At 48.3% G+C, this 12,108-nt stretch overlaps 1 protein-coding gene across 2 annotated transcripts in view; it reads left to right on the top strand.

Moving 5' to 3' along the window:
• Positions 1-12,108, top strand: part of SMARCB1 (SWI/SNF related BAF chromatin remodeling complex subunit B1) — a 30,007-nt gene that overhangs the window by 9,156 nt on the left and 8,743 nt on the right. For both annotated transcript variants that reach the window (XM_077160222.1, XM_077160221.1), the window contains exons 5-6: positions 1,961-2,088; positions 8,787-8,953. In XM_077160222.1, the coding sequence (XP_077016337.1) occupies positions 1,961-2,088; positions 8,787-8,953 (295 nt within the window). The remainder of the gene's footprint in view (positions 1-1,960; positions 2,089-8,786; positions 8,954-12,108) is intronic.

Genomic DNA, 12,108 nt, shown 5'->3' with positions numbered 1-12,108 from the left:
TCTGCTCAGTGGGCACGTGTCCTCTTCCGTGTGGGGAATCCCTCAGGGTCCTTAACCACACCTACAAAGACACCTCCCCCTTTTTTTTTCTGCCATTTAGGGTGCCAGTCCCATGTTCTGGGCATTGGGACATAGAGGTCTGGGCAGGGAGAGCGTTTTCAGCCGACCACATCTGAGGTCGTCCCTCAGCCCCTATCTGTCCCCAGACACCATCCTCACAGGCCCACACTCTTCTGGGATGTCTTTCCTGCTGTGCCCTTGCACGTGAAAGGGCAAGTTGCCGCTGTAGGAGCAGACCTAGCGCTTGGCGTGCTAGGTCCACCTGGGTGCCTGGCCTCATGCGTGGCCTCCCAGCGTCTCCATCCTAGGGAATGGTCATTCCATTCTTCCCAGTCGCTCAGGCCTGAAGTTCTGGAACTCTTCCCCAACTCCTCTCTTTTCCTCACACCACAAGTCCAGCTGCAGGAACGTCCTGTTGGGTCAGGCTTCTGAATATCAGACCACATGGGCCCAGCTGCACTTCTCCTGCCCTCCCCTGCCCCCCAGCTCCCACTGGGCGTTCGAAGCAGCCCCTGACTAGCCTCCTGGCTCCCACCCTCTCCTGGCCCTGGCTGCTGTCAGCGCCGCAGCCACTGTGCACCACAGAGACACAGCGAGTCATCCTGGGGTTCCGCCAACTCACACGGCAGCCTGACTTGTGCTGCTGCCCCCGGCTTCCTCTCCCCCCTCCCCTGCCCCCCCTTCCTCCTCCCACCTCCTCTCCCCGTCTCCACCCTTCCTTCCTCCCCCTACCTCCTCTGCCCCTCCTCCAGCCTCCTCTCCCCCTCCCCCGGCCTCTTCTCCCCCTTCTCCCTCTACCTCCCTTCCCATGCCAGTGGCATGGTAGCTTCCTTTCTGCTTTCAGACAGGTGATGTCCCCTTCTGGGGGCCTTGGTGACTCCTTCTGTCTTCAGCTCACTTCTTGCAAACCTTTGCACAGCTCATCCCTCTGTCCTCCCATCTTCATCTGAATGTCCTCGTCTCCCATCTCCCAGATTACAGCAGCACCTCCTCTCCTGGCTCTCCCACCCCCTTTTCCTTTTTTTTTAATTTTCCCTAGCACTCCTGTCGGCCAGGCCGCAGGATTGTGTGTGCTGTCATCTGGTTCTCAGCCCTCTCCTTCTCTGCAGGTGCCCTGGTTTACTCCTGTCCTCCAGTGCCCCCTGACTCACCTCTACCTCCCTCTCTTCCCTCCTGTCTTCCTAAAATACCTATTTGGTCACGTAACTTTCTAGTTCAAATTCTTATGGGTACCTGAAAGTATTTAACGTAGGGAGCATGTGGTCGTCAACCTTAATACAGTTAAAAATCAGAAATCCTTCTGGGGCTCCCTCAGGATGGAGGCCAGATTGTGCAGCCCAAAGCGAAACTCCATCTGCATTTAGACACTGTCGCAGCATCCCAGCCTCGTCCATGGCTGCACCCGCTTGTTATCTACACTCCACCCCTAGCAGTCTGTCCCAAGGTGCTTTCTTGGTTCCTCTAGTTTTTCTGCCTCTTGCCTTTGCTTAGATCATTTCCTCCTCTGGAAAGACTCTTCCCCCTACCATAGCTTTCTGTGAAATTCCTGCTAACTTTGGGGAGTAGCTGCCTTCCTTTGGAGCTCGTCTGGACCCTCTTCCGCTACCCAAATCAGCAGCCCCCCTCTCCAGTCCCTACCTGTCCATGGAGCATGGAGTTCCACCCCTTCAGTTGTCGTTACAGCTCCTCTGATTCCATCGGCCTGAGCCTAGGGCCCTGCGTCCTTGCCTCTGCGTGCTCAGCAGGTAGTTAACAAACACCTGTTCTCCACCAGCAACTCCTGGGCCTTTCCCCCAATGCCAGGTATCCAGTGACCGGTGGTGCTGAGAGGGAAACTGAGAGCTTGCCACCCAAGGGCCCTCGGCGCCCCTTGTTGAGTGTTGCCGCCTTTTCCTTCCAGCTTTGATGACCACGACCCGGCTGTGATCCACGAGAATGCGTCCCAGCCGGAGGTGCTGGTGCCCATCCGGCTGGACATGGAGATCGATGGGCAGAAGCTGCGGGATGCCTTCACCTGGAACATGAACGGTGTGCGGCTGGTTCTGGATTCCAGGGTGACATTCAGGGGATAGTGGCATCATTTGTGGGGGGGAGACTCGGGCACCCCCATACACCTCTGCAGCCATGTCCTCCCCTCCCTTCTCCACGGCGCCACTTGTGCAGTTTCATGCCTCTCCGCCGGCCCCTTTCCCTCCCTGCCCTTCCCCTGTGGACAGCTGCATTCTTGAGGTCCTGGGTTGGGTGCCATCTCCCCTAGCTCTTCCCAGGCTTCCAGGTGCTAGAGCAGGGCTCCGTAGGCAGGCATATGTGCAGGGGACAGGCTGGGAGGGTGGTGCACCCCAGCGGCTTGAGGGTGTTTATCCCACCTGCGAAGCAGAGGTAGGCATGCTCTTTATTTTCTGCTTTTTTTTTAAACACTTTTCCTAAATCTTTCAGATTTTTTATAATGCACAAATTCTTTATAGAAAAAAACAGGGAATATAATTTCTCCCCCTCTCTACTGGATCATTCCCATCAGCCTACAAACATTTTGTAATTTCCCTCACTTTGGAATAGAGAAGACGACACAGACTCCCCCAACCTCCAGCTACCCCGTCATATCTCTCCTTCTCTTTACTGTAAAACACGTGACCTGTCCCCACCGTCTCCAAGCCCACCCTCCCCTTCCCCTCTGAGTCCTCTCCAGACAGGCTCCCCACCCCCACTTCTTAAGATCCCTAAATGACCATCACGTTGCTGAATCTAGTGATCATTTCTTGGCAGTGGTTAACCCAGGTGCTTGCTTCCCTTTCCTAAAATCACTCTTTTCATTGGCTTTCTAGGACACCACACCCTTCAGTTTTTCCTCCTACTTCATTGGGTGTTCAGGGAATATAATTTTTAATGGAGCAGAAGTTGAAAATCACCAGAATCTCACCACCCTACTAATATTTTCAGTTTTCTGTTTCCCCTTCCAGTTAACTCCACCTGCACACATATTTAACATAGTTGTGATTGTATCTTTGTCTTCACTTGCCATGCATATCTTCCTGGTTTCTTGCGTCTTTTTTGTTGAGCTGGGATGCGTTAGTCTGCTGAAACTTCCTCTGGGATGTAGGGGATTCCACACAGACGACATATCTGGTTCCAACGTTTTTCTTCCGTAAGGTTTCCCGGGGAGGAACGTGTGCATGGCTGTTGGTAGGTGGCTGCATAGTGCTCCTGTGGGTCTTCCCCAGCCTTGGTGGGATGACCCGGGCACACCCCCTAGGCTCCTGCCCACCCAGGAACGAGGCCTGTGAACCGCGGTGCCTGCCCTCAGGGCCACAGGAGGCCAGGATGAGCAGGGATAGAGGCAAGTGCAGTGTGCTGGTGACGCCCTTAACAGGGCACTGGGGGCAGCCTGGTGGGTGCTGAGCCACTGCCAGCACTGTGTGTAGTCAGCCACCTTTGCCGAATTCCCCGCTCACCTCTGCTGGCCTGTGCCACCATGTGACAGTTGTTTGTTAATTCAACTCTCCCTCTCTGCTTAATCCCTTCGAGGTCGGGAACCTTGGGTTTCATTGGTGTTTCTCTCAGGGCGCTTACTGTAGGACCTGGTCTAGAGTCAGAACTGAGTAGTTGTTCAAATGGAGTCATTACATGTATCGTCATATTACCTTCCATTCAGCGACACTTAGAAATTTCCTGCTGTTTACACCGCAACCTGTTGCAAAAGGGATGTAAGGCAGCTTACATAAGGACCCTCAGTACAAAAGCACAAAGCAAATGAGAAATGAATGGAACACTGAATAAAGGGGACTATAAAATAAAGCCAGTGATGTGGTACCTACTCAGAAAACCAACAAGCAGGGGGAACTGTGGGAAGACAGACTAGGGAGCTCTTGAAATCAGTCCTTTGACAGAATACACATTCTTCTCAAGTGCATATGGATCATTTTCCAGGATAGACCATATCTTAGGTCACAAAACGAGTCTCAGTAAATTGAAAAACATTGAAGTCATGCAGTGTATCTTCTCCAACGACATTGGAATGAAGCTGGGATCAATAACAGAAGGAGAAGTGGAAATATCTACAAATACATGGAAATTAAGCAGCCTGCACTTAAACAGGTTAAAGAGGAAATTATAAGCGAAATTAGGAAATCTCTTGAGATGAATGAAAATTAAAATACAACATACCAAAATATGGGCTGCAGCAAAGGCAGTGCTAAGGGAAATATATAGCGCTAAATGCTTGTACGTTAAAAAAGAAGAAAGTCTTCAAATCAGAGACCTACCTCAAAACTGAAGAACTGGAGAAAGAAGAGTAACTAAACTAAACCCAAAGCAAGTAGAAGGAAGGAAATAATGATTTGAGCAAAGATAAATGAAACAGAAAACAAAAACAGTTAAATGAATCAATAACATCAAAAGTTTGTTCTTCAAAAAGATTACTAAAACTGACAAACCTTTAGCTAGATTAACAAAGGAAAAAAAGAGAGAGGATACACATAACAAAAATCAGAAATGGAAAGGGGGATATTATACTGACCCCACTGAAAGGAAAAGGACAAATCCCTAAAACACACACGCTACTTACTTTGACTCGAGAAGAACTAGAAAATCTCATCAAACCAGTAACTAGTAAAGAGATTGAATCAGTAATCAAAAATCTCCCAACAAAGAACCAAATATCTAGGAAAGAGTCTACAACTAAGGATGTAAAGAACTTATATAAAGAAGACTACAAAACATTGCTAAAAGAAAGCCAAGAAGACCTAAATGAATGGAGTGACATTCCGTGGCCATGGATTGGAAGACTGAATATTGTTAGGATGTCAATTCTTGTCAAAGTAATTTACAGTGTCAGTGCAATTCCCATCAAAAGTCCAATAGCCTTCTTTGCAGAAATAGAAAAGCCAATTGTCTTAATTTATATGAAAGGGTAAGGGACCCCAAATAGCAAAGCTATCCTGAAAAAAAACAGAATGAAACTGAAGGACTGTATTTCCTGATCTTAAAACTTATTGCAGTTCTTGCCTGCTGTGCTGGAGACCTGGGTTTGATTCCTGGTGCCTGCCCATGCGAAAAACAAAACAAAAACAAATCATTGCCAAGGCACTACAATGAAAATAGCATGATGCTGTCACAAGCATAGACAAGTAGACCAGTGGAATCAAATTAAGAGCTCAGAAATCAACCCTCACATTTATGGCCACCCGATTTTAAACGAGGGGGCAAAGACCACTCAACTGGGAAAGAAAAATGTCTTCAGCAAATGCTTTTGGGAAAACTGGATTTCTATTTTCAAAACAATGAAGGTGGACCCTACCTCACACCCTATACAAAAGTCAACGGTATTTGGATCACAAACCTAAATACAAGAGCCAGAACTATAAGCTAGAAGAAAACACATCTTCAAGACCTCGTGTTAGGCGCTGGTCTCTTAGAGTGTACACCCAAGGCACAAGCAACAAAAGAAAAAATAAATGAATGGGACTTTATCAAAATAAAAAACTTTTGTGCCTCAGTGAACTTTATCACAAAAGTAAAGCAAAACCTACACAACTGGAGAAAATATTTGGAAACCACATATCCGATAAGAGTTTAATATCCAAAATATATAAAGAAATCCTTCAACCCAACAACAAAAGACAAAAAACCCATTTTTAAAAATGGACAAAATACTTGAATAGACATTTATTTCTCCAAAGAAGATATTCAGTGGCCAGAAAGCACTTGCAAAGGTGCTCAACATCATTAGCCATTAGGGAAATGCAAATCAGAACCACATGAGGTACCATTTCACACCCACCAGAATGGCTACTATTGAAAAATGGAAAATTACGAGCATTGGGGAGGATGTGGAGTACTAGGAACACTCATGCTTTGCTGGTGGGAATGTAGAACGGTGCAGCTGCTGTGGAAGTTTTGGCAGGTCCTCAGAAAGTATAGAGTTATCATATGAACTGGCAATCCCCCTTCTAGGTCTGTACACCAAATTATTGAAAGCAGGGACTCTAACAAATGGTTATACGCTGATGTTCAGAATAGCATTATTCACAGTTGCCAACAATGGAAGCAACCCAAGTTTCCTTAAATGAATGAATGGATAAACAAAATGTGGTAAACGCATACAATGAAGTATTATTTAGCTGTAAAAAGGAAGTTTTCATTCATGCAATGGCATGGATGAACCTTGAAGACCTCACGTTAAATGAAATAGGCCCAATGCAAAGAGACAAATGCTGCATGGTCTTGCTGTTAGGAAATAATTAGAATAAGCAAGGTCATAGAGTCAAATCTTGAATGCAGGTTTCCAGGGGACAGGGTGGAGATAGGGAATGGAGAGTGAAGGCTCAACTTCTACTGAGTGTGTATAAATGTACATAACGATGGAAAAATTTTGGTAATAGATGGTGATGGGAGCACGACATTGGGAATGGAAAGCAGCACTGAATTATTTATTTGAATGTATTAAAAGCGGACATTTTAGGTTGCATATATGGTACTGGAATAAAATTTTAAAAATAAACATCCATGGAACCGTATAATGTAAATAGTGATAAAAAAAAAAAAGAGAGAGAGAGAGAGACCAACAAGCACACTTGGCTGAATGATGGACCCTGTATGTGGTTCTCAGCCTTCAGAACCAGGTGGACAGAGTGCTCTGATGATCAGTTCCCCTGACACTGAATGACCAGCAGCCGGCATCCCAGGAGAAGCAGAACTGTACACGGTACTGAAACTGCGACCCACACAAGGTGTTCCTGAGTACAAGCCGTTCTCGGGGAGGCAGCTGGTGTCACTCTGGAAACTCGTCATTCGCCCAGGGTAGCAGTTCATCAAGAGCCCTACTGCCAACTGCTCGCTGGTCAGATGCCCACTCCCAGGGCGGCAGTGAGAAGAGCATGCTCAAAATTGCTATCGATCGGCTCTGGTTTTAGTCCTATTTAATTTACCTTGGAATGTCTTAGCCTTTGCTGTGGGCATGAGAGCCTTTATCACAAAGAGGAAAAGGATCGTAAAAATACAAACCCAGTACAATGGTGGCTCAGTGGCAGTGTACCCTCCTGCCATTGCGGAGACCCGGGTCCAATTCCTGGAGCCTGCCCATGCCGAAAAAGAAAAAAAAAAAAGTACAAACCAGTACTGGTTGAGCAGCATGCATGGCCTGTTTAGTCTTCAGCCAGCCCTTCCTAACTGGGATTTGTCAGGTTATCCTCTTATCCTCTCTGAAGTCAATGTCACCTACCTTAACTGTCAGCTGAACTAAGGGTAGGGGTAAAATACCCCAGAGAAGAGGGATTGCCTGACGAGAACACATGCCCGCATAGACAAGAACACTTGCCTGCATAGATGCCACCATTGCCCGGAAGGGAGGTGAGGCGTCGCAGGGGAGTGCCGTGAGCTGCCTCGGCACATAGGCCAAAGGGTGAAGGTGTCCAGGGGCCCCCTTGGGTCTAGCTCCAGAAAGCAAATTTTTAGAGCTTTGTATCCACATGCTTGGCTTAAATGCTAAAAGTGCTTAAAAAACAAACAAACAAAAAAAGCCAGATTCAAAAAGCAGTGCAAACCCCATACACAATAAATATGAAGAAGTCCATGCCAATACACATCACTTTTATTTTTTTTTTTTTGGCATGGGCAGGCTCCAGGAATCGAACCCAGGTCTCTGGTATGGCAGGTGAGAACTCTGCCACTGAGCCACCATTGTACCGTCCCACATCATAATTTAAATGTTCTAAAAACAGCATTTAAAAGACAGATCGCCTGAGTGTATTAAAAATGACCCCCTTTTGGGCGGGCCATGGTGGCTCACTGGCAGAGTTCTCACCTCCTATGCCAGAGACCCGGATTCAATTCCTGGTGCCTGCCCATGTTAAAAAAAAAAAAAAATGACCCCCTTCTCTGTTGTCTAAAAGAAACTCATTTTGGCTATAATGATATAGGCAGGTTGAAAGTAAAAGGAGAGGAAAAGATATTTCATGTCAACATCAAAGGAAGGCCAGAGTGGCTATATTAATTAGCAGATAAAGAAAACTTCAGAGCAGAGGAACATTCCACAGACAGAGAGGGACAGTGATTAAAGGACATAGCAGATTTAAATATGTATGCTCCAAATAACAGCGCTGCAAAATAGGAAAGCACGAGGTCGTAGACCTCAAAGCGTCAAGGGATCCCGGTTGGGAAGACCCCAGGAGCCTGAGCTCTGGGCAGGGGTCTCATCCCCTAGCTGAATAGTCTGGTGGGAGGGGCAGGGTGCCATGCCCCCAGGAGAGGACTGGGAAGGCACCGTACAAGCGGTGGCATTTACGCTTGACGTGTGGTCCGCTTGGATGGGGTCAGTGAACGAATCACTTGGGCGAGCACAGGCTTTCTCTCGAAGGTTTGGGTGGAGCAGGTCTGGGAGCCTGGCTTGTGGCTGGGGAACCCGTCCTGTATACTCAGGCAAGCCCCAGTCCCTCTCTGGTTCCCGAGTCCTCACCCTGGATGCCAGCTTGGGTTGGCCTCACTGTGGATGCATGTGGGTTCCCCGATTGGGTGGCAGAGGGCCGCAGAGGGGCTGGCTGTACTGGCCAAGGTGGGAAGGTTCAGATCCCAAAGCCCCCTTCGGGGCCCTGTGCTGTCCTGCACCAAGCTTCCCTGTAGTTGGGGTGCTGCCAGGTCCCCCTGGGGATACCTGGGGCCATCTGTCCAGGCCTGCAGTAGATGGGCTTGGCCCTGCCAGGCCCCCAGCCATCCCGCTCCTTCTCTGATTGCAGAGAAGCTGATGACCCCTGAGATGTTTTCAGAAATCCTGTGCGACGACCTGGACCTGAACCCACTGACATTCGTGCCAGCCATCGCCTCGGCCATCCGGCAGCAGATCGAGTCCTACCCCACGGACAGTCTCCTGGAGGACCAGTCGGACCAGCGTGTCATCATCAAGGTGGGCCAGGGTCAGGGGTTGCCGCTAGGGCCAGGCCCTACGCAGGGCCCATGTGCATGCTCTAGCCTGACAGCCGGAACCCTGAGATCAGTAGGAAGGCAAAGGCGCCACCCAGGCCAGCCGCATCCTGCCCACTCCTGCACTTGGGCCCGGGTGCGGCACCTCGGGTGGGACTTGGAGACCCATGCTGGCACTGTGATAGGGACTCCTCTTGCTGCACCCCACTGAACCCCGCTGGCCAAACCGCCTTATGGTGGGGAGAGCGTGAAGAGGTCCCATCCTGGGAAGACGGTGAGGGGACACCGGTAAAATGGGCATGGGTGCTAGCCCTAAGGCGCCAATGGTTGTGCTTGATCTGATTCCGTATATTCCACTTAAAGTTGAGGAAAAGGTGTACGCATGAAAGTAAAAAGAGCAACGGCATGGAGGGATTGTGGGAGCTGCTCGTGGATCCGAGGGGCCACGGGGATGGCTGAGCCAGGCCTGTGGGCAGCCTCTCCTCCAGGTACCCTGCCCACAGCCTTCTGGCAGGTTCTCCACTGTCACCTTACAAATAATTTGGAAAATGGAGGTGAGGGCTCCCCTGTAGCCCTGCTTTTCCCCCAAGGGGGAAGCAACCGAGTTTCTTATCTTGTGAGAGAAATAATGAATTTGATTTTCCTTAACCCCTTTTGATTTTACATTGTGGCCAGCGGGCAGGGAAAGGACGTGACTGAGGGGGGGATGCCGTGTCCGTGACCCCTCGCGTGACCCCTTCAGCTCTGCTTCATTCCTTTCTCTCTGTTGATGTTGTCTTTGTCTTCCTCTGTCGTTTTCCTGATTTCCTTGAGCTCTTTGAGCGTATTTCGGGTCGTTTTATTTAAGTATTGTGCTAGGATGTCCCAGACCTGCTCTTTACATAGTTTTGAAGGCTTTCCTCTTATCCCTTGCCTAGACTATCACCTCTTGTTGCTTTGTAAGTTTTACCATCTTTTGTGAAACTTGGGCCTTTTGATATTTTAATGTGTTATTGCTGGAATTTAGACTCTGAGACGTCTGTTCCTTAAGTTCATATCCAGCCAGTGTTACGACAGAGCTTTTCTTGAATGCCAGAAGCTAAAATTAAAAAAAAGAAACCTTTCCCGGTCTACAGATTGATCCATGAGAGTCCTCTCCTCCTGGGTTTCCCCACGTAGTGCATTTAGAGTAAGTCCTTCCGGTGGACGCGGCTTGTCTTCGGTGTGTGCACGTGGTCCTGGGAATTCCCCATGCAGGGGAGACGGTCTCCTCACCATCCTGGCACTGTCCTGTGTGTCCCACAGCCAGCAGTCCCTTGCTGCAGCAGTGTGCTATCACCTCTCACCCCAGCATTCTCTGGGGAGCTCTGTGAGCCTCGTACGCGCAGGGCAAGCTGTGGGACAGTGAGTCCCTTGGGCCACTGCCAGGCGGTTTGGGCCTGAAGGCAAGCTCCCAGCACATGCGCCAGGGCCTCTCTGCTGCCTGGGGACCAGGGACCAGGGCTATGCACCAGGAGCATGGGCCGGCTCTGGGCTGGCCGGTGGGGGGCAGAAAGGGGCTAGTTAGGGTACCATGAGGTCCTGCTGCTTTGAAAAAGAATCACTGTAAGTTTTGTTGAGACCTAATTTGTGTGCAGTGAAATACACAGAATTAGAGTGTTACATTTATTAAGTGATTTTATTGAGATGAATTCACATACCATATACTCCAACTAAAGTATCTTCTGGCATACTCATAGGGTTGTGCATTCATCACCACAATCCATTCTAGAACACGTCTGCCCTGAGGAGGGTCTACTGTGCCTTACTTGTGTCATCCTCTGGCTTTCCTGCCGGGGATGTCCAGGGCCCTAAACTTTCCCTTTCAACCCCAGTCGCACCCACTTAGGATGGCTGTTGGTTGCTCTCACTATATTGTACTCCCATTGCCTCCATCCATTTCCAAATACTGACAATCAGTCGTATTACTTTTTCTACACAAACTAAGCGTCAGCTCCCCATTCCCTGCCCTCATTCTAGCTTCTGATAACCTATGTTCTAAGGTATTAATTCGAGTTTCCTAGTTATATTTATTTCATGAGGGAGGTCATATAATATTTGTCCTTTTGTGTCTGACTTCTCTCACTCAGCAGTATGTCCTCAAGTTTTATCCATGTTGTCACGTGCCTCATGACTTAACGTCTTCTTATCACTGTGTAGTATTCTGTCATATGTATATAGCACATTTTGTTTATCCATTCATTGGTTGATGGACACGAGATCCTACTGCTTTTAAAACGTTTTTTTATTGTGAAATAGAACATATATGCAAAGAAAAAGCAATAATTTTCGAAGCGCACTTCAACAAGTAGTTACAGAACCAATTCAGAATTTGTCATGAGTTACCATTCTACTATTTCAGATTTCTCCTTCTAGCTTCTCCAAAACCCTGGAGGCTGGAAAAAATATCAGTATAGTGATTGAGCAGCCACACTTGTTTATTAAATCCATTTTTCTCTGTTATCCCTCCTCCTTCTCCTCTGATCCTTCTCCCAATCTATAGGGATCTTTGTGCAATGCTGTTCTGACTTTATTTTGGGAAGGGGTGTTGGCAGTAAGTGATAGAGGAATATAATTAACTGACAGTCCTGGAGAGGCTGGTCCCTCTGGGTTTCAGGATTTATTTGACCTGGGAACCCTCTGGGAATTAGAGGTTCCAGGAACGTTAACTTAGTGCACGAAACCTTTATAGAGTCTCAGTTCGAACCCTAGGTGTCCTGAAGAGTCAGCAGGAGTGATGCTGGTTGGGGGTTGGCAAACTATGGCAATTAATACTATGCAACTGAAGCTTGCATAAGAGCAGCCCCTTGACTCTATTTGAACTCTCTTGGCCACTGTTGCCTTACTTTATTAGACTTCTTTTCCTCCATTTTGGACAGCAGGGCGTCGATCCCACCAGGCTTGTACCTGGGACTCACGCCCCTGTTGTCATGGAGACTTGAGAGCCTACTGCTTTTAAGGCATCTTTTTCTTGATTTAGCGCTCACATTGTTACTATACTCCTTCAATGGTTTTCTGAAGCTTTGAGAAGGAAGTTTCTGCCAATTCTTGCGGGTCATCCAAAGCTTCTGTGAGCAGATGGAGCCCTGGAGCCCTCCCTCCACCATCTTACTCCCCTGG

The sequence above is a fragment of the Tamandua tetradactyla genome, chromosome 5 (genome assembly GCF_023851605.1).
Source record: "Tamandua tetradactyla isolate mTamTet1 chromosome 5, mTamTet1.pri, whole genome shotgun sequence".
Classification (NCBI taxonomy): domain Eukaryota; kingdom Metazoa; phylum Chordata; class Mammalia; order Pilosa; family Myrmecophagidae; genus Tamandua; species Tamandua tetradactyla.
Note: the sequence above shows the minus strand (reverse complement) of the source record. Positions and strands in the feature narration are given on the sequence as shown.